This window comes from Acomys russatus, chromosome 27, assembly GCF_903995435.1.
Source record: "Acomys russatus chromosome 27, mAcoRus1.1, whole genome shotgun sequence".
In the NCBI taxonomy this organism is placed as follows: Eukaryota; Metazoa; Chordata; class Mammalia; order Rodentia; family Muridae; genus Acomys; species Acomys russatus.
Genome location: NC_067163.1, coordinates 47365933 through 47391927, shown reverse-complemented (window position 1 = coordinate 47391927; position 25995 = coordinate 47365933). Strand labels below are relative to the sequence as shown.

The 25995-nt window shown below is 40.3% G+C and overlaps 2 protein-coding genes across 8 annotated transcripts in view; one reads left to right on the top strand and one right to left on the bottom strand.

The window, feature by feature from the left end:
• Positions 1 to 6678, top strand: part of Clcn3 (chloride voltage-gated channel 3) — a 78743-nt gene extending 72065 nt beyond the window's left edge. For 5 of the 7 annotated variants that reach the window (XM_051169940.1, XM_051169943.1, XM_051169941.1 and 2 more), the window contains 2 exons: positions 3455 to 3530; positions 5096 to 6678. In XM_051169940.1, the coding sequence (XP_051025897.1) occupies positions 3455 to 3530; positions 5096 to 5251 (232 nt within the window). In that variant the 3' untranslated portion in view covers positions 5252 to 6678. The remainder of the gene's footprint in view (positions 1 to 3454; positions 3531 to 5095) is intronic. The other 2 variants (XM_051169945.1, XM_051169946.1) reach the window with 1 other exon arrangement.
• Positions 6679 to 10926: 4248 nt separating this feature from the next.
• Positions 10927 to 25267, bottom strand: LOC127210116 (histone PARylation factor 1). Its single transcript, XM_051169802.1, has 9 exons — positions 25227 to 25267; positions 24891 to 25069; positions 22183 to 22372; positions 21058 to 21157; positions 19128 to 19190; positions 17548 to 17730; positions 14791 to 14878; positions 13009 to 13181; positions 10927 to 11174 (listed from the first exon to the last, which is right to left on the bottom strand). Exons 1-9 carry the CDS (start codon positions 25265 to 25267, stop codon positions 11043 to 11045), a joined length of 1149 nt encoding a protein of 382 aa, XP_051025759.1. The 3' UTR covers positions 10927 to 11042.
• Between the last annotated feature and the right edge of the window lie 728 nt (positions 25268 to 25995).

Sequence of the window (25995 nt, the reverse complement as noted above, 5' to 3'; positions counted from 1 at the left end):
ACAAAGTTTGTCTTTTTAAGATGTTGTATAAAGCATGTGGGTAACAGAACGCACGACCCCTCTCTAGAAAAGGGGAACATTAAGAAAAAGGAAAATAATTTGCTGGCCACTTTTGCACTCTTACAAATAATTCTGCAGCTCTGCAAACCAAGAAGGTGGGGCTGTATTTGACAGGTGTAATAATTAGTTCAAATTAGCTCCCCAGCTCACAGAAACCCAGAGCGCTGCTAGTATTCTACGGTGTAGCTTACTCACAGAATATTCTTTCTTCACAATTTCTTAATCTCTTAAAACATTTCTGGGCCTCTACAGTAGACTATATTGGGTTAGGAACAGCTGTATCATAGATATTTATACTTCCATTTAAAACAACACAAAGCAGAAAATAGGAAATTAGAACCATGTTGGGTGTTTAGCTTCTGGAGTATAATATAAATAAATCAAAGATGTGTTCATAAAATACTATGGCCCACTGTTTAATTTGTTTGTTCTTGCCTAGTATTAAAAATGGCACCAAACTTTGTTGCTTAAAACTTAATAAATATTAGTTAAATAGTGTTTTTTCTTAGAGTTTTGCCTTGCGCTCTTTGAATCATTATTATGTGCTCTCTTAGGCCCTGAGGGGGATTTTCATCAGCCATTGTTGGCGTCGAGCTCTTTTCTGTTCTGACAAGTCCCAGTCCTCCTCTGGCAGTGGCTGTGAGCACAAAGCCGCACTGTGACGCTCATTTCCATACCTCACGTTACTGGATCATTGACAGGGTTGGCAGTGTAGATCCTGGAAAGGAACATACTTAAGGATTACATTATTTTTTAGGGGGACAGGAGTTAGAACATAGAGTTTTATCTGCTGTTGGTAGCATATACAACAGAGTAAAGGAACTTTCCTCCAGGGTTATGTTTTACAGCCTTGATCACATATTCCTTATTTCACGAAAAATAAGTGTATTTGCAAAGAAAAAGATTATTTGGGAGGAGACTTTTGACTTTTTTGTCTGTGAACTACTTAAGAAGGAGGGTGTTTCTCAAGATTGAGTAGTTAAAACTGAAAAAACACATCATGTTTTAAAGTAAACAGCACCGAGTTCTAGGTGGCCCTGTGTTTTCCAGCTTCATGGAGCACCTTAGCAGTGGGAAATAGTTATTTGCAGGAAGAAAAAGAGAGCAGATCTGGGACCATAGGTGCAAGAGGAAAAAAGAACAGAGAAGTAGCAGGGACAGATCCAGCTGTGCAGATGGTCAGCTCTGGGTTGTGCTTCTCAGTGCTGCTCAGAATTCAGTGGTTTAAAGAACAAACAAGATGGCAGTACAAGCTGACTGAATAAGTTTGGCAACTATTGAATTAAATGATAGCTGAGGTTTCCTTTGGAACTTAGAAGGCATTGATGTTTTTTGATTCCTCAGCTGTCAGTAATGGAATCATAGTTTAGCCAGCTTGCCTGAAAATGCAGACATTATTTGGTGGGGTGAGATAGGATGCATTCTTGGGATTGTTGTTTCTAGAATATACTTTGGGAAATGCCAGTGTCTGCTTTGTTAACTTCCACACCATTATTTGTTAGTTCAAAAGGAAACTTCAGATTATTCTTAAATAAGAAACACTTTGCATTGGTTTTCCTTTCACTCTTTAAAACTGGAAGATCAGTGCTGAAACTGACTCCTGTTCTCAAGTCAGTCTTCTGCGTTAAAGAGGAGCTTGTGTGACTGGCTTTACAGCTCCTGAAGTTTTGCACGTTGTGACTCTGCAGGTGTGTGTCAGGGTCCTGAGCTTGCTGCCTGGTCCTTGCAAACGGGTCACTCTCCTCATTTTCTCACACAGCTTATAAATGATAAATTGAAATGAATCATTCTACTTCATTGGGTTTTTAAAAGCATACACAAGAAAGAATTTCACATTTCCTACCATAAAATCTGTTGAATTTATAGCTTAAAAAAAAAAAAAAACCTTGTTTTTACTAGCATATATTAATTGTACAAAATCATGGATTTCATTACATTGTCATACATGTATACAGTGTACTTTGATCATATTCAATACCACCCAAAGCTAAAAATCCAACAAATAACAACCAATGAGAAAAAAAAACCCTCAACTATTTTGCCTAAGAACATTTCTCTAGTGGTCAGATATTCATTTTATACAGTATCGGTTTTTGAGCTTCTTGGACAGGTTGTTCACCGTGGTCTGGAAACTTCATTACATTGTTTTAAACAAAGCTCCTGCAGCCCCAGCCATTACTGTTTTATGAGGGAAATGTTCCAAAATATTTCCAGACTGCTTTGAAGTCCCATGGTGATTTTCTTTACAAAATTTTGGCAGAGTGTGGTAGAATATGCCTTTAATCCCAGCGCTCATATGGGCAGAGGCCACTGTGAGTTTGAAGCCAGCCTGGTCTACAAAGTGAGTCCCAGGGCAGCCAGAGCTACACAGAGAAACCTTGTCTCAAAAAACAAAAACAAAAGCAAGCAAGTAAACAAACAAAAAAGCTCCACCAACAATAAAAACCAGAAATGACTAAGGCAGCTTAACAGGAAAGTTTACTTAAGCAGACAGATCACCAAGGGAATGCCTGATTATTCTTCAGGCATTTTAGATGGGCTCCTGGAATTTATCTCCACATGCGGTAGTCAAATTCATTTACTTGTTGTAAAATAAGTATCAAGATATTAGTAATTAAAAGTAGTTTAGTTTCAGGTATCCTCATGGGAATTTATGAAAAATCATTTCGTAAGATATGATGGTAATGGCATATAAACAGAAAAATTACTTAGAAAAATATGTATTAAAATAATTTTTGAACAATTGAGATGTAATCTGAATAAATTAATAAAAAAGTCATTTTGACTGCTACTCATGAGTGCTTTATTAGCATATTATAAAAAAATTGATTCAGTTCCTGAAAATGAGGTTGGTTGTATTTACATGTGTACTCCCTTAATTGGAATTCCAAATTATTAATGGTAAAAATCTAGAAGATTTCTTAAGTCTTCTCATGAGCATTCAAACTAAGCCCCTCCTCCTCAACACACACAGTGCTGAAGTAGATCCAGAGAGCTCTTAGGTAGTTGTCTTAGAAACTGAAAAGTGTGTTCATCCAAGGAAAGAACACTGAGAACCAGTCTCCGAATTGTAGAGTGTGCAGCTGTGTATCAGTAAGTTTCTTTTGTACATTTACTTTGGTTTATCATCATAGTTAAATTTTAGTCATACGTTCATTATTTTGATTTTTAATTAAAAAAATAAACGCCACCATTAGAAATAGTATGTGTCACTTTTGAAGTTAGCAGGATGTCTGAAAATACAACCTATATTTTTAAATCATCTTTTATCTCAAGTTCATGAGAAGCATTCTTATGGGTTATGTTTTATTTCTTTTTCTCATTCTTTATCTTTATGATTGGAACCTCTTTCAGTTTAATTTCTCACAGTTATTAGCATAATAATCTGTTTCAGGATTGTCTTGGGGATCATCACAAAGAAGAACATTTTAGAGCATCTCGAGCAACTAAAGCAGCACGTGGAGCCCTTGGTGATTAGCTGTGTCAGCTCTCCTCACTAGACACCCTAGAAGTCAGGAGGCATGAAACTTGTGAACTGTTCAGTGCTCTCTCCCACACACCTGCTGAACAAAACAGTCCCACCTGCTGCAGCCACACTGTGTCCTGTCTGTGAGACAAATTTAGATATACTGTCTAAAATTCCATTCTTAGAAAGTCAAAATTAGTTAAAATTAAGAACTGCAGACAGTCTGGTGCCTGAACGAGGAGACATTATGGGACATGCTTAAACATGCAAAGTCTATCTACCTTAGTGGACTCAGAGGACTCCTGAGTGGTTAAAACATGCCTGCCCTGTTGCCCCCAACCCTTCGCCCTTTTTTATGTTTCCTAGTCTGCGTTAGTGTTGTAAATCTAAGCTCCTTTCCGACAAGTAGAAATGCTGGCCATGTGATTTTAATGGGCACAGTATTTAGAGCACAGTGTGTATAGATCTGTGAAATAGCATTAGTTTCCTTTTCTGCTACCCTTAGAATGTGTGTCGTTCCAGCTCAGTGATTATACATAGGTCATGGATATTCCCCTTTTGTATGCTGTTTCTAGACTGCCATAAGTAGTTTTTGTGTTAACAGGCTTTATGTCTTAGTTGTGTCATTGGTTACAGATAAAATTTTGATTTATATATAACAAATTGTTTGGCTTTAACGATTAATACCTCAAATTATTTTGCCCTGCAATTGTCATAACTCCATGAGACTCACCCCGTTTGTTCACGTACACAACTGAGTGTGCATTCCTGTCGCATGCTAATGTTTCACAAGTATTTCATGCATCCTTTTGTAAAACTACTAACCACATGTAGAAGCTGTTCATTCGTTCTGCTTTCTGCCTCACCTGTAACAATCTTTTAGGATTGCCTCTTGATTTCTCACCTATTTTTTAATGTAAACTCTTAACACTAAGACATTCATAAAAGCACTGTCTCTTGGTTGGGGGAGCACAGAATTGAAAAGGGAAACATAAGTTGGCTTTCAGAACCCTGGGCTGTGCTTGTAGGTGTTATCCTTGCATCTCAGGCTTGGGAGGCAAAGCTCTGTGCTGACCATTGTTTATATAGTTCATCTTAATTGGATGTGCTTTCATGAATATTCTGCATACAACTGGGTAATCAGAGTATTTCTTCAAATTTTTAGTTCTACAAAATGCTGAGGTTTTAAATTGTTTTCTAACAAAATGAGAATGGGTTCCTTTTTCAAACTGGATCAGTTTTATTTCCGGTTCATACATCTTCCCAGTTTTTGTTACTTTTTTGTTGGCACACTTGAATCAAAATAGCTCTGCCTCAGTAAGGCATGCAGTAGTCCTTAGCCCCAGTTGGAAGGCCCTCACACTCTGAGTGACCACAGTACTTTTTATGTTAGGAAATGGTTGCTGTGTAATTTCATTGTCTTTATAGTAAAACATTTTTTAAAAATGCATAATCAGGCTGCTTGCTTTGCTCTCTGTTTCTGTCAACAAAAAGGATTTATCTATTGATTTAGCTCTTCTTTTCTTTTCCCTTTTATTTTAATAGCTCTTTTCTGTTTATCCTTTTCAGGCGCCTCCTTGGCATTATAACAAAGAAAGATATCCTCCGTCATATGGCCCAGACGGCAAACCAAGACCCCGCTTCAATAATGTTCAACTGAGCCCTGTAGATGAGAGAGAGGAGACAGAAGAGGAAGTGCGTTTGCTGAGTAGCACAGTTATTTAATCTGAGGGACTCGTCCACTTTTTTCTTCTTTTAAAAACAGGAAAGGGAATTCAAGCGGAGCTTTTGCAACCTGGTTTGCAAATAATGCTGGGAGAACACAGCGGGCTTGTGTGGGGAGGGAGGAGGAGGAGGAGGAGGAGTGAGGTAGTTCCCTAACTGACTGGAGCAGTAATTCATCTCATGTCGTCTGCACTGCCTGCAGTCCCTGAGGCTGTGCAGTGGGAGTGCAGTCTTGAGCCTCCTGGAGCCTTCACTGGAATCCTCAAGCACCACAGAGACGCATAATCAGTCCCTATTTCTGGAGGGATTACTTTAAATTGAGCCATCTATTAAGACTGCAAGGTCTTGCCCTTTTATATCAGAACTGTTCTGTTTAACTCATAAATTGTATAGTTAAGCATCACCTTTCTACATTCCAAAAGAGCTTCTTCTCTCCCCTCCTGAGCTGTAGCAAACCTCTTTGAATTGGTGTGTCCTTTTGAAGCAGTCCTTTCTCATATTGAGATGTCCTGTGATTTTACTGAGGTTTCATCACAAGAAGGCAGTGATTCTTGTGCCATTAACCACGTAGTTTGTACCATCGTTAAAGGCCTGGAGAATGTGCACACACACCACTGCTGGCCCAGCAGGTAAAACCAGGAGGTGTGAGTGACATCCCGCAGCTCGTGTGCTGTGTGGTTAAGAATAAAAAACAAACTTGACTCTAAACAGTTTTATTTTTTCCTCTCAGACTTTATGGATAATGTGACCTAGTCTTATGCAAATTTTCTAATTTCTAAAATTACTACTATGACATAAAAGTGCTGTTCAGCATAATTAAACCAAATGTTGCTGCTGTGACAGTGAAGGGAAGGAAGGAGTCTGTTTAGCTGTACCTGGTATTGATTGCATGTTAAACACTGGAACTTTTTTCTTCAAATTAGATTATTCTTTTATTTCAGGTTGTTTCACTGCTGACACTGGAGATGAAATGTAATTCATAACTTGCACTAAATGTATATTTCTTTTGTTAAAAATTTACCATTCTTATTTATATTTTTATGGATTAAAATTTATAAAATACAGATCAGTTAATATTGCATTTAAATAATTTTAACTTTTTAATGTGATTTTTTTTTTTATAAACTAATTCTGACTTACAAATATGGAGGTATGAACAAAGTTTACAATGGGCACAAGGGTTTTAGAAAAGGTGATCACTTGTGTGATCCAGAGTGCATGTGATACCTTCTGATTTCTCACTGCCATCTCCTGGGTTATGCCATCTGACCTGTCCATTCTGACCTACACACTGGAAAGTTGAAAATACCATAAGTTATTACTAGTAGGTTAAAGCCAAACCTTTTCTTTTAAGAAAAATCAAGCGAAAATGAAAACCATAAGACCACAATCTGAGTATAACATCTGAATCTCAGGGTAGGTCCCAGCCAGAGTGGAAGTGTTGAGTGATGAGTTGAATTGCTGTGGTGCACATTTGTGCAGGATTAGTTATAAGGTACCTCTGAGTACTTGGAGTTGCTGTTGTAATCATGGTTTTAATTCACGACTGGCAAAGGCAGTTTACTCACTATACACTGGCCCACATATTCTTTAAGGATACATTTTTGAAAGGCAATGCACTTATGCAGACAGACATTTTCTGAAACACTGGCAATGAGCCATTTTTAATATATGTGAGATCACATTAGATCTGTATGATCTTGGAAGACTTAACAGACCAGGAAGCCATATTAGAATGATCCAGAGTTCACCAAAATTGTAGGATTTCTCAGCTGTGCTGTCTGCCAACAGTATTTTTGTCTTTTTACTTCTGTTTGAAGATTTCAAGATTCCTCATTGTTCCCGTCATTGTTCTTTAGCTCAACAGAGTGAACGCATCTTTAATGATAGTTCTGTAGCTCTTAAAGTATATTTACAGTGTGCGAGGCACTGCTGGGGTGGAAACTCTGCAGCATGGCCAAGGGGTGACTCAGCCTCTCCTGGGTTCCAAGCCTTCAAAGGAGAAGCCAGTTTCTTTGCAGCTTTACACAGAAACCGAACATGATTTTATTTTCCACATTTCCTTTTATTTCAGATTCTGCTTTCATGACCCATCTTGCTTCAGAAACTGACATTTCAGGATACATATTAAACTATCATTTTCTTCTTTGTTACATTTCTTTTTCTGATGTGTCTTGCTGCTGAGATATATGAGAAGTGCCGTGTTTTCAATGCATTCAGAGCTTTGGGGATTTTTTTTTCCTTTTGGGTATTACTATCTGTTCTTTTTTTGTCTTTTCATAAAGGTTTGGTTGATTTTCAACCAAATAAGATAGTGGATACCATGAACTACATGTGCCTAGTTAATTGGCAAATTTATTGACCAATATACTAAGTGCAGCGCCTTATTTGAGTACCCTTTTTGAGAAGGTATGATGAAAATGGGCAAGCGTGTTAGCATCTCTTATTAATAATTGTTTTTGGGTTTGATTCATGAAGAATGCTTAGTTTGTTAATCTGTGATGTTGCCTAGAGCTGTATTTATCTGTTTTTATTTATACTTGTGTAGTAAAGCTGCATATCATTACAGTAAAAGTGATTACTGTGATGAGTTAATAAGATGATCTATTAAAATCTCTACTTCAATGTGTGGTTTGGCCTTTAATTGCACCTGTACCAGCAGCCCTGCCTCTGCACAGCTGCAGTGTGCAGTGTAAGCCAGTGTGCCTGGCACATGCCGCCTCCCTCCAGAGGATGCCCCGTCACAGTGCTTCACCAGGTGACAGCTGTTTCCCCTTTTGGGCAAGGAGCCAGAAGAGGAGGAGGATATGCAGGATTGAGAATGCATGTACATTGTACTAGGAACAGGCTAGGGCCCCCAAGTGTCAACACAAAAGATTCCAGCTTAGTGTCAGTTGTTTGTATTTTAGAAGAAAAATTACACATTTGAACAATCCTGCCAGTGCAATACTAAGGATGTTTGTTTGTCTTTTTTTAAAGTTTTTTTTTTTTTTTAATTCTATTTTTGTTTAAACTGTAGGTAGGTGCCGGTACCCAAGAGAGTCAGGGTTCAGATCCTCTGGAGCTGAGGTTACAGGCAGTTGCAATGTTCCTAAAGTGGACACTGAGAATGTGGCTCCTCTGTTAGGAGCAATACATGCTTTTAACCTTACCTGTGAGGATTTCAAGTAGGAATTGATATATATGTACATATGTGAGATTCAAATTAAAGAAAAAAGTCTGCCTTGAGGTATATTCCAGAAACAGGATGAAATTACATAGATTTAAGCTGGACAGAGAAGAAGAATCAATGGTGAAATGAGGCAACAAAAGACAACCACCAGTGAGATGAGAAGGGAGACGATGAGACAGACAGGGTGATCTGACCGAAATGAGCGAGTGCCACAGAGCTCTCTGCAGCCTGGTATTCACTGATGGGTGAAGCTAGGGCTGAAAGTCGGCCGTGTGAACATACTGATGATTCCAGTGTTTGATGAGATGGTGGCATGCAACCGTGGTAGTGGAATGGGTCTGTTAGGCAGGAGAGAGAGTTGTGATTCTCTTGTGAAGTTTTCAGAAAAGGAGTCACAGATGATTTTAAGATGCAGGGCATAGCCATCCTGTTGGTGATGGCAGTGTTTGAGATCAGCTTTTAAGGGGTAGGGTGGTGTTTTAAGGGAAATCCCATTCATTGGATTTTACCAACGAAGACTTAGGAGCCAGATGCTGTTGTGAAAACCTGCTAGCTCAGAGGTAGAGAAAGCACCCAGCTGATCTTCCTACGGACTCGAACATCCCAGAAGGAAAAAGCCTTTTCTCTGTCTCCAGGCTTAAATAACCCTTCAATTCAATGTCTTTTCTAGCTCTGTTTTTTGTTTTGTTTTGTTTTGTTTTGGTTTTTTTTTAAATGTCAACTGGTTGCTCTCTGCCTTTTGACCTAGGGTTGACTGGTTAGCTCTTGTTACAGAAAACTCTTGGGTTAAAGGTATGTGCTAGGGCTGAGTCACACAAGAAACAGGCTTTTCCAGTTCACAATCTCAGGGTTCACAATGGAATCAAATATGCTGCAACAGTAGAGTGTTAAAGCTTATGCTAAGTGGGGAACCTTGTATAGGCTCAAGAGGGTGATATTTTGGATACAAGTTGAGACATAAATGAGAAAGAACTAGTACCCATGGACAGGCAAATTAACCTCAGTATGACATGGTAGCCTCTCCTCTCCCTCTCCTCAGTTCTGAGTAGAGTTCCGGTAATTGTAAACAGTTGATGGTGCTAACATAAATACAAGAGTTGAGGATGGATGCATGATCGTAGGAACCTTGAACCATAAAGGCTGGGTGAAGCAGATTATAGTCAGGTTGAAAACTTGGGGTTTAGAGAAAGATGGAAATTTGGGGGTAGTATTTAGGTAGTAGGATGCTCTGAACTGTGATGGAAGTTTTTTGTTGGTACTGACCAGCTCCAAGTTTGTCAACCTTAGTCTAGAAAACAGTGACAGAACTGAGGACTACACTGGACCAATAAAAGAATTATGGAATTATGGTGGTGTAGTTTGGAGACAGTGCCATTAAGACAGTAAGGCCAATTTGGGCTGATGTGAAGATTTTAGGTCATTATGAAATATGTCCTTTAGTAGCATTTCATTTCCTTGGGCATATTCAACATAAATGCTTGAAAGGTTAACACAGAAATTCCATCACTGGGCCCCAAGAGGTAAGAAAATGTATTTAAGTAAGCCGGGTAACATCCAGATTGAGTCATGGTGATTCATGAATGTGTTTAGGCACTTAAAAAGTTTTCCAGTCGGATGCTAGATAAATATACATTCTTAACATGGACTGTGCCTTTAGAGAAGGAAAAAGGCAAGAAAGGAAGACTTGGTATTTATTCTGCAATAGAGAGCTTGCTCTCTAATGAAAGTGTTCAGCCTGAAAGATGAGTTATCTCATTGCTCTTATTACTGTACTCCCAGATATCCAAATTAGAATTGCTATGTATATAATTTTGTTTAGTAGGGCTAAGGGATCAAACCTAGGGCCTCACACATTTTAGCCAAGTGCTCTATGGTTGAGCATATTTTCAGCTTTACAGATAATTTGGTCATGTCTTGGCTCTGATTAAGCTGGCACAGCTTCTGGAGATACAGTCCTGTTAGGCTTGTAGGTGACATGGATGAAAAGCTGGCTTTCATTTGTTTTTGATAAATCTAGCTGAGATTCATATTGGCGCCAGGGCATATAAAAGACCTTACAAACTATATTTTTGAGACTGTTTAATCCCTAAAATGAATGGTTTGGGTTGGTTTGTTGATTTATGTGTATTGGTGGTATGTATGTATGTATGTATGTAGGTATGTATGTATGTATGTATGTAGGTATGTATGTATGTATGTATGTAGGTATGATGTTTGTCAGATCCCATAGTTACAGACAGTTGTGAGCTACCATGTGGGAACTGAACAGGGGTCCTCTGGAAGAACAGTCAGTGCTCTTAACTGCCGAGCCATCTCTCCCACCCCAAGTGTTTTTAGTTTTAATTACTCTGGTATTTCTAGTTAATAGATGGTTATTTGAATTTGGATAAGCACTGTTTTATAAACATAAGTATTGGGGAGAGTGCTCAGAAAAGTACCTTGGAAATTAAAAGAATTTCTAAAATGTTAAGAGGAGTGCCATTTACTAATTAGCATGTGAAAGAAAAAATCATCAGAAGAGGCATATTGTGAAAGTTTTTAATAAAGTTTCCATCATGTATTTCTCTATTCCTTAAAAACAAAGCACCCTTTACAGCACTGTACCAGCAGACAGCTTACTCATCCTGCAAGCTGGTCTATGTTCTCTCTACTTCTGCTTGCCAGGTGATCTTCAATAATTTTTGCAAACTGATCCCTCTTCAACAGATTATATGCAAGAGGTAAAAGCTGGCCAGCAACTTTGTGAAAATACTGAAAAGCAAAGAGCATAACATCAAGTTAAGAAAATGACAATGGATTGAAAAGCACTCGTGCAACAAAGCCCATCTCCAAAACAATGTCATTAACTCAGTGGACACGGGACATGGCACCTGCTGCTCTGTCCAAGAGGCAACTGTTCACCTCAAAAACAAACAAACAAACAAATCTTACCATCTTTTTTTTGTCCCCAACTGCCATCAAATGCTTTTTCTCCTTAAACTATTTTCACCTGTTAAGATGTTTTTTATAGACCTTGTAATAGGTATGCCAAATACGAGGTTTCAAATCACTTTATCATTTTTAAAAAACAATTGTGTTTTGCTTAATTATGTGCCACATATTTGGTGTCCAAGGAGGTCAGAAGAGAATGTCAGACCCCCTAACACTGGAATTGCAGACAGTTGTGAGCTGCTATGTGGATGCTCGAACCCGGGCCTCTTAACCACTGGGTCAACTCTCCAGCACCTCCACCCCCCAGCCCTCACTCCATCTCTCTCTCCACCCCCTTCTCTCTCCCTTTTACTCTCAGACTTATTCTCTACCATGTAAACATTTCTTCCCAAGAGTTCAGTCTTAGGTTTACTGAATAGCTTTTACAGTATTGCTATTACATAGACATTAGTGGGAAACCCACCAACATCACATTCTTTTGCTAAGAAATAGTAGGCATTTATTTAAGCACTTACAATATATAATGTACCAAATCTTTTCATTACACACGTGATTCTCACACCATCAAGCTAGATTTTTTTTTTTTCCTTTTGCCTATTTCACATCTTAATGGAATTTACAGTTAGGTCCTCTGTGACAATGGTATCATTATGTCTAACACTTTGTGTACTTTTTACTGATAGCAAACAACACAGAAGTGGTATACATGCTTTATGTGAGGGTTCTTGAGCAGTTGCATCAGTTTGTCAGGACCTACCCATAACTCAGTCAAAGTGGGGGACAGGGAAGCACTCATCTGCGAACAAGCCCTCCAGATGACTGTGGTGCACACTCAAGTTAGAAAGCTGCTGGCTTAGTCTTGCTCCTGAGCATGGTTTTTAAAGTGGTGGCATTCCTGTGCCCTGGGGATGTTAGTACCACAAGGGCCTCATCTCTGCCCTGCTAAAATATTTGCATTAACAATAGCCACAATGGCTCCCAAGCGTCTGCAGTTTGTGAGTCACTGTCTTAAGATGCTGGAATGGGACTGCCTCTCAGCCTGGAGAAGGTGCTCTCCCAGTGACTTACCAGAGATACAATGAGAAACCTGTATGCACACATGGAAGGCAATTTTGCAGGCAGGAAAAAAGATAAAATGGTACTGAAAAAGCCTGCCCAGCCTTACACAACTAGGGATGATACCATTGATAACTAAGCCTAATGGGGCTTTCCATTCTGAGGCACCTACAGTTAAAGTAGCACGGCTAGCGTTCTTAAGGAACGCCATGCACCACTAGCTCCTGTATTAAAATATTTGAAAATAGTACTCAAGACAAGGTAGTAGATAACAACCCCCCTCTCAGCAGAAACAGCCAAAGGAAAGGTGTGTGTGTCCCTACATACACACCCACAAGCCTATACACCAAAAAGATGGCATATCCCTGGAATATTGATACGTAAGTTGAGTTTAATATAAACTTGAGGTAACAGTTTCGCTATTCACGTTTGCCAGAATATAAGATTTCAAGCAGTTTTAGAACTTTACAAGTACTACAAAAAGTTAACTTTGAAATACAAATTGGATCCACATCTTGCCAGCATTGGAACTTGGGAATGTAAGTGCAAACTTGAGTGTGTGTATAGAGCAATGGGAAAAGGTAGAGTTTTTACTCACATGAGAGCCATAGCAAAAGAGGTCCATTCCTAATTCAAGCCCCATGCCATAATCACATTCATCATTAGCAAACTGCACAAAAGTCATCATTTCCTGAATGGGAGCAAATGCTTTTAGTCTCTCCTCATCACTCGCAGCCTCGACAATTGCCTTGCAAATTCTCTTAAGGTCAGCTGGAAGAAATCGATGATGTAAAGACATCAAATACAAAGTCACATAAACATCATTAATAGTAGATTTTAAGTAGGGCCTTTCCTTTTCCTAACTCAACTGATACCGTCTTATTAATCTGCCATGCTGTAATTCAGAATGTCAATCATGTTACTTCTGGCTCAAGCAGAAGCCTGGGCAAGGGAAGCTAGAACTCCCAGCCCTTCCCACAGATACTGATTACCTCTGCCTTCAGGGAACAGACTAGACACATCAGTGTGGGAGAGAAAATTATAGAATGACTGCATACATAATTCACATTTTTATAGTAGCCACTGTGAAAAAAGAGGGCTGGTGATAGGCCCTAGTCAGTTGGGGAACGCCTGTACACAGGCCTGGCCATCTGAGTTGATTACCAGATCCCATGAGGCAGCATGAGACCAACTCCCAAGAGTTACCTTAGACGTTCATATACACTCCAGGTCATGTGTTGAGCCCTTTCTCCCTCCCACTCCCCCCCCTTCTACCCCACACACCCAAACTAAAAATAGATGAAACTAAGATGTTTAACTCAATACTACTTAATACAGCACTATTTCAACATATAATCAATATACTTAACAAAATTTTAAACACTTAATGCCATTTGTCAGTGGCACTAGCTGCATGTGAAATGTTCAGGAGTTATGGGACACCTCAGCCAGAGTCAGTTGCCCCCTATAAATTTCTAGAGCAATAGAAAAGCTATATAGTAAATAGGATTAAATATAAATTGTCACACAATACACCCCAACTTGCTGGATACACCACATAAAAACTCTAAAGACTGATAATTCCTATTACTCACTTAATCCTGAGGAGCAGCTGGCCATTATATGAAGTGGGACACTTGCTTCCTTGAGGAGGTACTAATTTGGATTCTCTTTAAATTTTACACCCACAGAAACAAAAATATAAAGAATGCCAATAGGGGTGCTCACAGTAAAGAAGCAGCAACACATGACTTTCAACAGAGGTTTTGGGTACCTGATGTAGGACTGTGTGAAGTAGTATTGTAGGTGTAAGGAAACTAGAATGTTCACAGAGAACTGCTGCTTTGTGACTATGGCCCAATGCTCACTCTTCAATCATTACCATGCCAAAGGTTCTAAAGCAGGTTAGAAGAAATAATCTGAGCAATGAGTTAAAATTCCGCACATGCTTTTGTTTGTTTTGTGTTTGTTTCCTTGAGACAGGGTAGTCTTGGCTGTCCTGGACTCGCTTTGTAGACCAGGCAGGCCTCTGCCTCCCAAGTGTTAGGATTAAAGGCTTGTGGCACCATGCCTGGCTATCCCTCACATTCTTAAAAGTATTCACCTTGCTTGGAGCATGATGTGACATCATACTAAGTACTTTATATCCTTTCCCATTCCAGATACCCAATGAAATAGACATCACTGCCTATTCTGCAGATGAAAAAGATACAGTTTAGTGACACTAGCTTGCTCAAAACCAAGCTACGAGTGCAATTCTAACTCATGTAAGTCTCCCTGAAGCCTGAGATTGCTCTTAACAACTCTTGCCCATCACAAGAGGAAGCTTTCTCCATGTGTACATACATATATGCACATGTTTACACGTGGAACACATTACCGTCTGTTTCAGGGAGCTCTCTGTAGCCAACATCGTTTTTATCTACAGGAACAACCAAGCCTGCACCATGAAAAGTCTTTGTCACAACCTAAATTCAAGAAAAACAAAACCAAATCACCAAAAACCACAAAATGAGACAGACCCTTGTGAACAGACCCAAAAGAACAGAAGACCTACCTCCTGACTTCAACACACATAAACCCTGGGTATTTTCACAACAGAGCAGCCATGGACATTATCTCAGTAAATCTGGATCTTGGGGAGATTCTATTTCTTTAAAATCAGAAGTCAAGCATTTGAAGTAATTATAAGACAAAGCAAATGGATTAAATTAATGCTAGTCATTTACAAGTTTGTCTTGACATGGCAGAAACAACCAGTACTGGTAGAGGAGGCAAGTCAGAACAGCAGTCCTCTCTAGGCAGAAGGCACGGAGACTGGGCCTGAGAGGATGATGGGATAGTGTGGAGTTTGTGGGAAAATGACAGAACTCACCGATACTGCCAAAGGCAGATTCCCAGTTTTGGCGTGAAAAACTTTGGCTCATTAATAAACTCCCACAAAACAGGATAGTTCTAAATAGTGCCTTTATGACACACCACATGGCTAGTTTACTTTTAATCATTCATATTCAAGATGATAACAGGTCCAGCTACAGAAGCCCACAGTCATAAACCTTCCAATTAACATTTGTTTAGCATTACTTTCTATTCTTTTTCTTTAGTTCTGCTACTTTTTTTTTTTTAAGTATTATCTGAGGCTGACTTGAAATTATTTCAACCTTTTCATTGTATGTGTGTGAGTGTTTTGCCAGGATGTATGTCTGGTGCCTGGGGAAGCCAGAAAGGGCATCAGATCTGCTGGAGGTAGTTAGAGATGGTAGTAGTGAACTTCCATGTGGGTCCTGGGAGTCAAACCCTGGTCCTCTGGAAGAGCGAACAGTGTTCTTAACTGCTGACCCATCTCTCCAGCCCTTGGCTTGAATTCTTGATTTTCGTGCTCAGTGCTGGGGTTACAAGTATGCATCAATGTATACTTGGTCTTGGCACTTTCAATATTCCACTTGTGTAGTCTAGTGAAAGCTTCCAAGAGAGAAGAAAAATACAGTCCAAATGTGCTCTCCACTTTTAAAGTTTTTACCTAGGCCCAGGGACGTTAAAAGTTACTTCACCCCACTTTCCTTTAGCCCGCCCTCCACTTATTTCATCACCTTTTGCTAAGCTATCCCCAAAAGCAAAATATTCAAAAGGAATTTTCAAACACTGATCATGATTCAGGAAAAAAAAATTATAGCCTTATCATTTTAATCTTCACGTCAGATTATCTTATGGTAGGCTTTCAGTCTTAAATGTGAAAACAAAACTAAGCTACTAGAAAAAATGGAAACTTTCTTCCATTCTATACAGATTTCTTGTAGGGCAAATATGACTCACATAGACTTTAAAAGTGCTACAAGGTGCTACCAATGTGAAAACAGTGCTGCACAATATAATGCTGTATCACATTGTAACATACTAAAATTCAGATTCTATGCTAATCTGCTAGGACAAAGTCACTAACATACCATTCGAGCTGAGTTTTTCAGAAATAGTGAAGCATGAATTAAATAAAAAGCCCACTGTAACAATAAAAATGATACACAGATTAAAAAGAACTGTCAACATAGGAGAAAAATCATAATTCTCTGATAAATGGTTTTCCTTGTATTTATATTAGTAGCTGTCTTTTAATGAGAAATATAGACTTGGAAGGAGTCAGAATAAGCACAGCATGAAATTTAAGTTTCAATCATATTTGTAGATGGGAAAAGCATTATGAAAGTCTCTGAACTAATTAGCAGAAAAAACAAGGGTCTTCTCAAAGAACATGCTGACCATTGCATCCCAAAGCTCACCCTCAGAATACGTAATAGCAAGGTAAGGTGCATTTTCCTTTCTCCTAGTAAGAGTTTTCCTTGAGAACCAGAAAGGCAAAAGAGTACAAAATGTTAAATACTACTGTAACTAATGTTAAAATATATGCCTTTAGAAATGATTTCTGTTCTTTCAGACAGTGTCTGGTCTTTAGTGGCAGTGCTTGACCTTTGCCTCTGAATAAGGTCAGAGAATGAAGCAGGTCCTAAGGACACTAAGAGATTTGCACAGTGCCAGTGCATCCAGAAGTAACAAGGGCTTCGTGTGGCTTAGCATATGCAGAGAGCACAGCTTCAGAAGACAGCAGTGAAAGGCTGGAGGAGAACACCAGCTCTCACTCACCCAGTGCTTATGAGTGACGAATGCCCGTAAAACCAACATTCTTTCACATATCTATTGACTTATTGTGACATTCATAACTGAAAAACCCAAAGCACCCCAAACCTGAGCATTGCTTGCTCTTTTATAAAACACTTCCTGGCACTGCAGGCACTAGAAAATGCTGATAGGGTCAGGGAGGAATCAGGAGAAAATGAGCAGGTCCTAACCCATACTGTTTCTTACCTAGACCACCTTTGAGGTCTTACTTAAGTCACTCAGAAGTATAGAACACCACCCATAAAATACCCTGCACTGAAACCTCAGCCATCAGAAAATGAGGTACACTAAGCATGAAGCCCAAAGCTGCTCTGATTTACCTTTACACAATGGCCAATACAACAAGACGAGGATGAGTTATGCAACCACAGGCACAGGCTCCAGTTAGAGGCCACAGCCTGCAGGGGCGACCTGAGCCCTGCTCCAGTGCTACCCAGGAGCCCTTGCGGTAGCCAGGTGGACCTACCTTCTTGTCTCTCTGTCTCATCTTCGTGCTCCTCTGGTCCAGTGAGTAGCCCAGTTTCCTGGCTGCTTCTGTGAGTTTTTCATCTATGTCTTTCAAAATGCTAGCTTTCTTTCTATCTGTTACTTCCTTAAGTTTTTTCATCAAAAATAATCTGGAAAAGAAGCGAAAGCCCTTGTTATATGGCTAGCCTCTATTAAGCTCAGAGGTCAAGAAGCTGAGATAAAAATGTCAAGTTCTCTGCAGTCCTTCTCTCCAAAGCCCTCATAGGTTGACTCAAACAAGGGAGAAACCACCAGCTGCAAACACAGCACTGTAAACACTGCAGGGGAAACAATCAAAAAAAGGAGCCTGAGTTCTAAGTCTTGCTGCTGGAAATTGAGATATGGAAAGTGCCTTGGAGAGGACTGGCTCAAGGGGAAAACACAAGTGTGCTGTCACAAAGGGGGTTTTTATGTTTAAAACACCCACACTGATACCAGACCCCTGGAATAAACTGACTTCGATTTGCAACCTACATTAGGGATTTGCAGTAGTTATTTAGACTAATAATCAATTCATGGTGCAGGCTTAGCTGTTCATGTAGATAAAAATGATTTGGGCTACAGAGAGCTCCCTGAAACGGATGGCAATGTGTTCCATGTGTAAACATGTGCATGCATGTAATTCTTCACTCGTCTTTACATATCAGGAAACTGAGGTACAAAGGATAGTAAGAATGGACCACATATGGAGACCCAAACCATAAAACTCAGCCCTCCTTGTTGCAGCACAGGTGCTTAATTTAACCATCATGGGACTGCATAGCAAGAGCTGTATTAACCATTAGATCTGATCCTGTCCAAAGTATGAATGAGTCCTATCCTCAAACCCTCTCAAGGAGGCTGGGAGGCCCCAAGTACACTTAGACACACACACACATACACTGCTGCTTCGCAAAAACACTTCCTTCTGTTATCCCGAGTAAGGTGCTGCACAGCCTCCAAGACCCTTTATCTGTCAAGCTCTTGAGATCATTTCTGTACCGCTCTAAGCTACTATCAGCTTCAACACTGCTGAATGATGTTTAAAGACGTGCAATGTGCAAACTGAAGCAGTGATCACAAACATTCTGTTAGACCCACTGGAATGCCTACAGGTCCAAATACAGCATTACCCATGCATGCTTTATAGATGGTTATTTGGAACATACTGGTTCACTAAGTTATGTAAATCTTCCAAATGTTGAAACTGCTCATTACACCGGAGTTCGTCCCATTATGCAACATGAAAAACATCACATTCATGACTATTATGAGCAAGTTCCAGTGAAAAGCTGTCAAGCTCACCATGGTAGTTCCTCGCATTTCTCATCTTATTTTTGCTAAACCTTCAATTTTATCAATGACACCAAATATAATTGACCAGTCCTTTGGTTTGATAAAATGTCTGCTCCCAAGAACTTGTATCCAAATAAAGTTTACGTCAGTCACTCCCTCTCAGCAAAAGTAGGTAAAAGTTCAACTCACAACTCATAATAGTTTAATGTGCAGATGTGCTTGCTATTTTCCATTTCATCATACACAATGTTCAGCTGCACTGACCAGCAGAGATCTAATGCACATGGAGATGTGCACCGCCGACGTCTTTAAGCACACCTGCTCATACTGAACAACGAACAAAGCAAGACTGCTCACTTAGAGAGCGTCAGCACACTGGCCCTCACAAAGGTGCCAACCCCACTACCCAGCATGGCCTTTGTGCCACTACTACACAAACTAACAGAAACACAGAACCCCTGTATTACTACACAGTATGTAAGGTGGAATGGACTGCCACAGGTCCATCAGCTCAAAATCACTGTAGCATTTAGTTTAGGGAAGGAAAGCAGAAAGAAGAAAGATAAAACGTCATTCCTGCTGTCTAAAGACTAAAAATTTTGAGTCTAGATTATTTTCCACATACATTAGAAAGGGAAAAATAGACTTACTCTGTTCTGTTATTTGCCCTCTTCACAACAGGTGGAATAGTGGCATTTATAATATGCAAGTGTTTTATATTTACCTTATCTTCCTTATTGCTAGATGTGGTATTCTGTAATTTGTTTTAACAATTTATAATGATAATGTCCTGAGTTTGGTTCCCAGCACTAGAAATCTTAAGAGAGATACATTTATATGCTAAGGTGCTTTTAAGGTGACTTATGGAGCATCTACTAGGGAACACATCTTGTAAATCACAGCCCTGCCCTCATGGGCTTCCATGCCAGCACAAGAGACAGACAACATCCAGTAAACAGCTACAGTCTCTAATACAGGAAATGGCAGTTTAAGGTGAGTGATGAGTCTTAAGGGTTTAGAAGAATGGTACTAAGGCCTGGGCTATAACTTAAGTAGTCAGTACTTGCCTAGGATGCTCATGGCCCTGGGGTCAAAATCAAAACAATAAAAAACCAACCCCAGGAGAAAAAGAACCTACACCAATTACAAATCCCAGGCAAATGTCACCTAGGACTCAAAAGTCTTCCAAGAGAATGAACAGAATGTGGCTATCCCTCAGGTATTCCAGTGTGCACAGCACAGAGCAGTGGTCACTTACGGTTGACTTGGTTTGAATTCTTTAATAATAAACTGTACTATCAGGCACACACAGGGATACAGCCCTTTAGAGTCATACAAAAAGGTCTATTTCAAGTGACAAAGATTACCTTGTTGAATTACGACATAAACAGCATACCTACCAAGGAATGTCTTCAAATCATGCCTGGCTGATGCCAGTTAGTTTGTTCAGCTGGATTCTGAGCCCTTCCTACGTGAATAATTGATGCATTTCCCATGCTGTTTTTTAACTGATTCCACATGGGACTTGGCTTATCCCCAGCAGAAGCAACTCTCTCAAGGCTGAAGGAAGGGTGGGAAGGAGTGGCCATGCTTCTGCATTCCCACTTCATACAAGCTAGAACAGCTGTAGAGGAGACTTTACCACCTCAGCCTTAGCCTTAGCTTCATGGAGCTGAGTGGCAGTGACCTTTCTGGTACAACTACAGATCAATGATACGGCCCTGGGGCTGCTTGACAGAGAGAGCAGTCTAACTCCCAGCTTCTTGGTAACAGCACAGACGAATGACAGGGATGAGACAGTAGTCATCCAACCGCTACCCCTGGAGGCTCAGCTTGTTCTAGCAGCCCTCCAGGCCCTCCCCAAGGATTCTGGAAATACTCCTGAAAACTGTACCTCAGCTTGAGCATCTGAGATTACGATTAAACCTTCCTCACAATTTTTTGTACTGTAGCGGATTAAACGGGGGGGGGGGGGGGGAGAGGGGGATTGACATGCTAAGAACATGATTTGCCACATGTTCAGAGCTCAGCCCAGGTACAGCAATATGTCCATTAAGTTACATAAGCATTGGATGACAAGCAGCAGGAGTGAGCTCTAGGCATCTGCAGCATTGAAGTCGCCACAGTCCTACTTCGTAACGTGTCATAGACATGCAAACAAAGAATTGAGAGAATTGAAACGATAGCTTCTTACTTGATGGCAGCAAAACACGTTATCTCCATTTTGAATAATTATACAATTTTTCTTTGCTTCATTTGTACCCACATATACAGGAAGTTCATCAGGAGAATCCCTGTTTTAACAAAAGATAATAAATGTTTAGCTATCCATAATTTATAATGCCAACAAGCAGAAAAATAGGTCTATTGACAAATTTGTACCTGTAAAAAGAAAAACTTGCTAGGTTTAAGCTCCCAGTATCTTCAGACTGTCTACAACAAATTTATATCAGAATCTAAAGCTAAGGTTCTTAGTGCCTAATTACTTTTTACTCAAATATAAAAAACAGGAAAGTCTGTCAAAAGAATATTATAAACAACTGCAGATGACTTTCATGTTGGAGTATATTAAAAAAAAAAAAAAGCAAGGAGAGAAAAGTGGAGTAAAAGCAAAAAGGACAGGTCAGATTATAAAACACAAAGAATCTACTATATATACATCCAACCCTTTCATTTTAAAATCAAAGGAACCAGTAAAGAGAAGTTAAGATTCTCGACTAAGTTTCTAGAAGTCGGTGTCAAAGCCAGGAACAGAAGCCATCTGACCCCATTCCCAGCCCATGGGTTTCTGCACAGCAGCCACACCCCAGCCACACCTCATCTGTTTGACTTTCCAGCACAGCACTCCCGCTGCAAGGGGACAAGCTGTTTCTCACATTACCCTATCTGCTAATGTTCGACAGTATCTGCAGGCATTCACTTAATTCTCACAACATTCCTACCAAATATATGCTAAAGGGAAGCTGAGTCGCAGAAAGTCACCTGCGGGCATCCTGTCATCAGGACCAGCCTGCGAGCCCTTTGGCCCCTGGAAGTGCATCACGGGAGTCAAATGGCTGGTCTGCATTATCCCACTTGAGCTGCAAAGAAGCTCTTCTGAACCCAAAATTAAAACAAACTTTATATTCAAAGAGAAAAAGAAACCAGGGAAGCTTGGTGCAGGCTGAAGAGGTGAAGGGTAGCCAGAGTAACAGACGGACAGAAAACAGACAGGCAGACCATGGAGGCAGGGGGAAGAGGAAGATGAGCCTTTCACTGAGAGGGCTGCCGGGCAAGGTTATGAAGACTCATTAATAGCAGAGAAGAGAAGATCCTTTACCTGAAATATCCCATGTGGTATTGCGTTTTATTATCTCCAATAACAATGGTCTGGAACTCAGGAGGATCATAGTAAAACCTCCAGTGAAGATTACAGTTCAAGCCTGTGGATTTTTTCTTCATTTTATGTTTCCCAGCAAGGATGTCATAAGGACCCACTAACCGCAGTCCGAGGCTTGTGGCAAGTGCATCTGGAAGGAAAATACGTTTACTCAGGAAACACTTTCTAGAGGCAAACAGCAAATAATGCCTTTACCACGATGACTGTTTTCTTTCCCTCCCACCAACCTCTTTGGAGACAGGGTCTCAGTATTAGCTAGCCCTGGCTATTCTAGAACTTTGTGTAGACTAGGCTAGCCTTTAAATCAGAGATCCACCTGATCTGTGCTGGGATTAAAGGTGAGACCAATGCCCCAGCTTTAAAGGATTTTTCCTTTTTTTTTTTTTTTAAGACAGTGTTTCTCTGCACAGCCTTAGCTATTATGGGACTCACCATGTACACCAGGCTGGCCTCAAACTCAGAAATCCAGCTGCCTCTGCCTCGCCATTCTAATGATTCTTAACCAGTTGTTTTAAAGTCTGTAAAAATCTTTTCACTCAGTGGAAAAGAAATCAGTTGAACAGAAATGTGGCACTAACTTTAGAAGCTCCCCTTAAATTCATGACTGCATCAGCTTCCCACTTCAAACACAGCCGCCTCTATGTAGCCCTAGCCAAGCAGCTCTGCGTGCTGTCAGGCACAAAAGCCACACACTTACCTTGCTCACTGCTATCTGCTATAGCAAAAACTTACAGAGAAAGGAGGAGACAGCATAGGTGAAGGACAGAAAAAAAAAAATTCCTTTCTTCAGATGTCATTCCAGGTTCTTTTGACTTTCACATAATCTGTGAACCCTAACCCTCAATGATGCCATCTTTTCCCCCCACATACCACAGGGGCAGAGTAAGAAAACCACAATGTAAAAGTAACTTTGTTCTCCCGGTGCAACTGTTGTCTGGGAGGCAACTGCCTCTAGGCCTAAAATGTTGTCAGCCTCTGAGACTTACAGCTTGGTAAGCTCACCCTTGTTCTTTCTGAGCTCGGGGCTGGCTGGCTCAACTCAGCTGTTTTGGCTTAAACTCTTCTCCCAGCTGACTTATTTAATCTGTCTTCTCTCTTGGCCTGGAATTGCTCTGCTTGGCCTCAAACTAACTCAGCAGTCTGCTCTAATCTTCTGGCTTCTTTTCATTTTTTGGCTCATTCTGTCTTCACCTGAGTCCTCTCTCTGCAACCCATCTCTTTGTTACTGTGTTGGTAAAACTGCCTACTCACTATGAAAAACTGCCTCTTAAGTAGCTTCCTTTTCCGCTCTCTTCTCGTGAGAGTTGGGCATATCCTAGTCTGTCAAATTTTCTGTAATTCATCACCTTTTCTGCCACTCAGTTAGACATCACTTTCAAACATGGATGCTTTCTTCTACAAACTAACTTTACCTTTGTTTAGGATTAAAGACGTGTATCGCCACGCCTGGACCTAAGCTTTTCTTTACCTGATACTTGCTTTAAACCAGGCTGTCCTTGAACTCAGATCTGTTAGCCGCTGTCTCCTGGATAAAGGAGTGTTTGTATTCTAGCCAGATCACACAGACCTAGAAGATCTTGGGTGTGACCTCTTGCCAGAACAGCCATGTTCTGAATTAACATTCCTCTACACCACAAAGCCAGGAAGCCTGTGCAGCAACTTACACCTTCAGAGTGCCTGCAGCGCCCCCGCAGTTCAGTAAACACCCTTGAAGAAAACTCTTAGTTTACCAAGTCCGTAGGACAAGTGTATAGAAGGAAAATGTCAATACATACAACTGCTCATTTTCCTTCACACTTCAAAGGAACGTAACGTCCCGAAACTGCTTGCCTTTGCCCATAGGGGACAGCAGCATACTACATATAGCATTACGGACTGGATGCAGCGTTATAGCTTGTATATGACACTAAACCAAAATGGTCCCCAGCTGGTAACATCACTGTGACTGGCCAGTAGTGGGTCAATGACCTGGAAGGGTTCATGCTATCCTAGGACTCCGGCTCCCTAATGTTCTTTGCTTCCTGTGTGGCATGAGGTGAGCATCTTCTGACACATTATCACAGGCCTCAAAGCATTAGAGCCAAGTAAACATGGTCAGAAACCTTTACTATCATGACTCAACCCTGCTCTCCTATGGGACTGTTTACTCAGGTCATGGCCATGAAAACTGATGAACATAAATACTCACTTGTTTCTATGACTACGCCTCTCTCACCAGGAAGAACTACGGGAATGTTCTGTCTTCTCTTTTGTAAGATGGTCTCACTGTGTAGCCCAGGCTAGCCTGTAGCTTGTGATACTCTCAAACAGGTAACTTTTTTTTAAAAGATTTATATTTTATGCATACAGTGCTCTGCCTGCATGTACACCTGCAGACCAGAAGAGAGCACCAGATCTCATTACAGATGGTTGTGAGCCACCCTGTGGTTGCTGGGAATTGAACTTCGGACATTTAGAAGAGCAGCCAGTGCTCTTAACCTCTGAGCCATCTCTCCAGCCTCCAAACCAGTATCTTAACTGGTGAGGGTATAACAGGCTCAGATCACCAGATATGGCTGAATCTCTCTCTATGAGCTGTTGCTCTCCTTCTTCTAGTTTCCTGTCATCCTTTCCAGTCACAGGGGCAGAAAAATGCTGGATGAACTCACCAGCTGGCTTTTCAGGATCAAGTTCTTCACAGAACTTCCAGAAATGATAGAAATCTTCAGGCAGGGAAAGCTTATAAAGAGTTTCGACTTCTTTGCGAAGGTCACTGGAGACATCTGCTTCGGAGGATTTACTTTTCTTCACATCGGCTGTCTTTTCACCCTGAAACAGGCATGCACAGCTTTACTTTTCCAAAAGTAATTTCAGCAACTCTCCTTGCATATTAATGTTGCTTACTGTTGGTCAGTTTCCAGGAGCTACGCACATTTTTCTAAAGATTTACTTTTATTATTGTGAAGTGTGCATATACTGTTTGTCCGTGTTGGGGCACTGGATACTCCAGAGTTGGAGTTCTGTGAGACTGAGAGCTGCCCAACATTAGCAAGACCTGAACCTGGGTCCTCTGCAAGACCACTGCATACTCTTAACTGTTCCATTTTAACAAAAAGTAGAAAATAGCCAAAACAATAACAAAAGCATGTGCTAATGATATTTAAGTAAAATGTCAGGATTCTTTTGTATAAAGTAGAAATGGTTTATATGGCGGTCAAGAAATATCCATACAAAGCATGGCTTTAAGTGTGCTTCTCGGTAATAACAGACACAGACACACACACACACACACACACACACACATACACACACACACGAAAAAACATTTTTAAGTATCAGAAAGGCACAAAGGTTTTTATTCTATTTTGGGAACAAGATGTCATCACGTCATCAGGATTTTTCTTTAGACTCAAACACACCAGAAGCAAATTATCAGAAGTAAATAGATACAAAGGGATTTATCAGATAAAAGCTGTTTCTGCCAGGTACTGGGGCACACACCTGTAATATCATTACTCCATAACCAGGGCACTCACGGGGATTGCCTGGGCAAAGCCATGATGGATACACAGTGAAACCATCTTTGAAAACAAACAACAAAAAGCACAATGGCACATATATGTATGTAGAAGCCAGAATGAAACCAATTGCTTTGTATTCTAACCTAAAACATTAATAAACGGGGAAAAAAAATAAGCTGTTTCTACAGGAGTCCAACCATAGTTAGGTCTGGATTACTTACCACAATCATTATTAACCATCCATTTAAAACCA

Coding starts and splice junctions, on each gene's coding strand:
- LOC127210116 (XM_051169802.1), bottom strand. CDS start 25,267: ATGTTGGGCAGCTCTCAGTCTCACAGAACTCCAACTCTGGA. Junction 19,191..21,057: donor ACGTGTTTTGCTGCCATCAA/GTAAGAAGCTAT, acceptor TTCGTTGTTCAG/TATGAGCAGGTGTGCTTAAA. Junction 11,175..13,008: donor TCTTTTGCTATGGCTCTCAT/GTGAGTAAAAAC, acceptor TTTGCTTTTCAG/TATTTTCACAAAGTTGCTGG.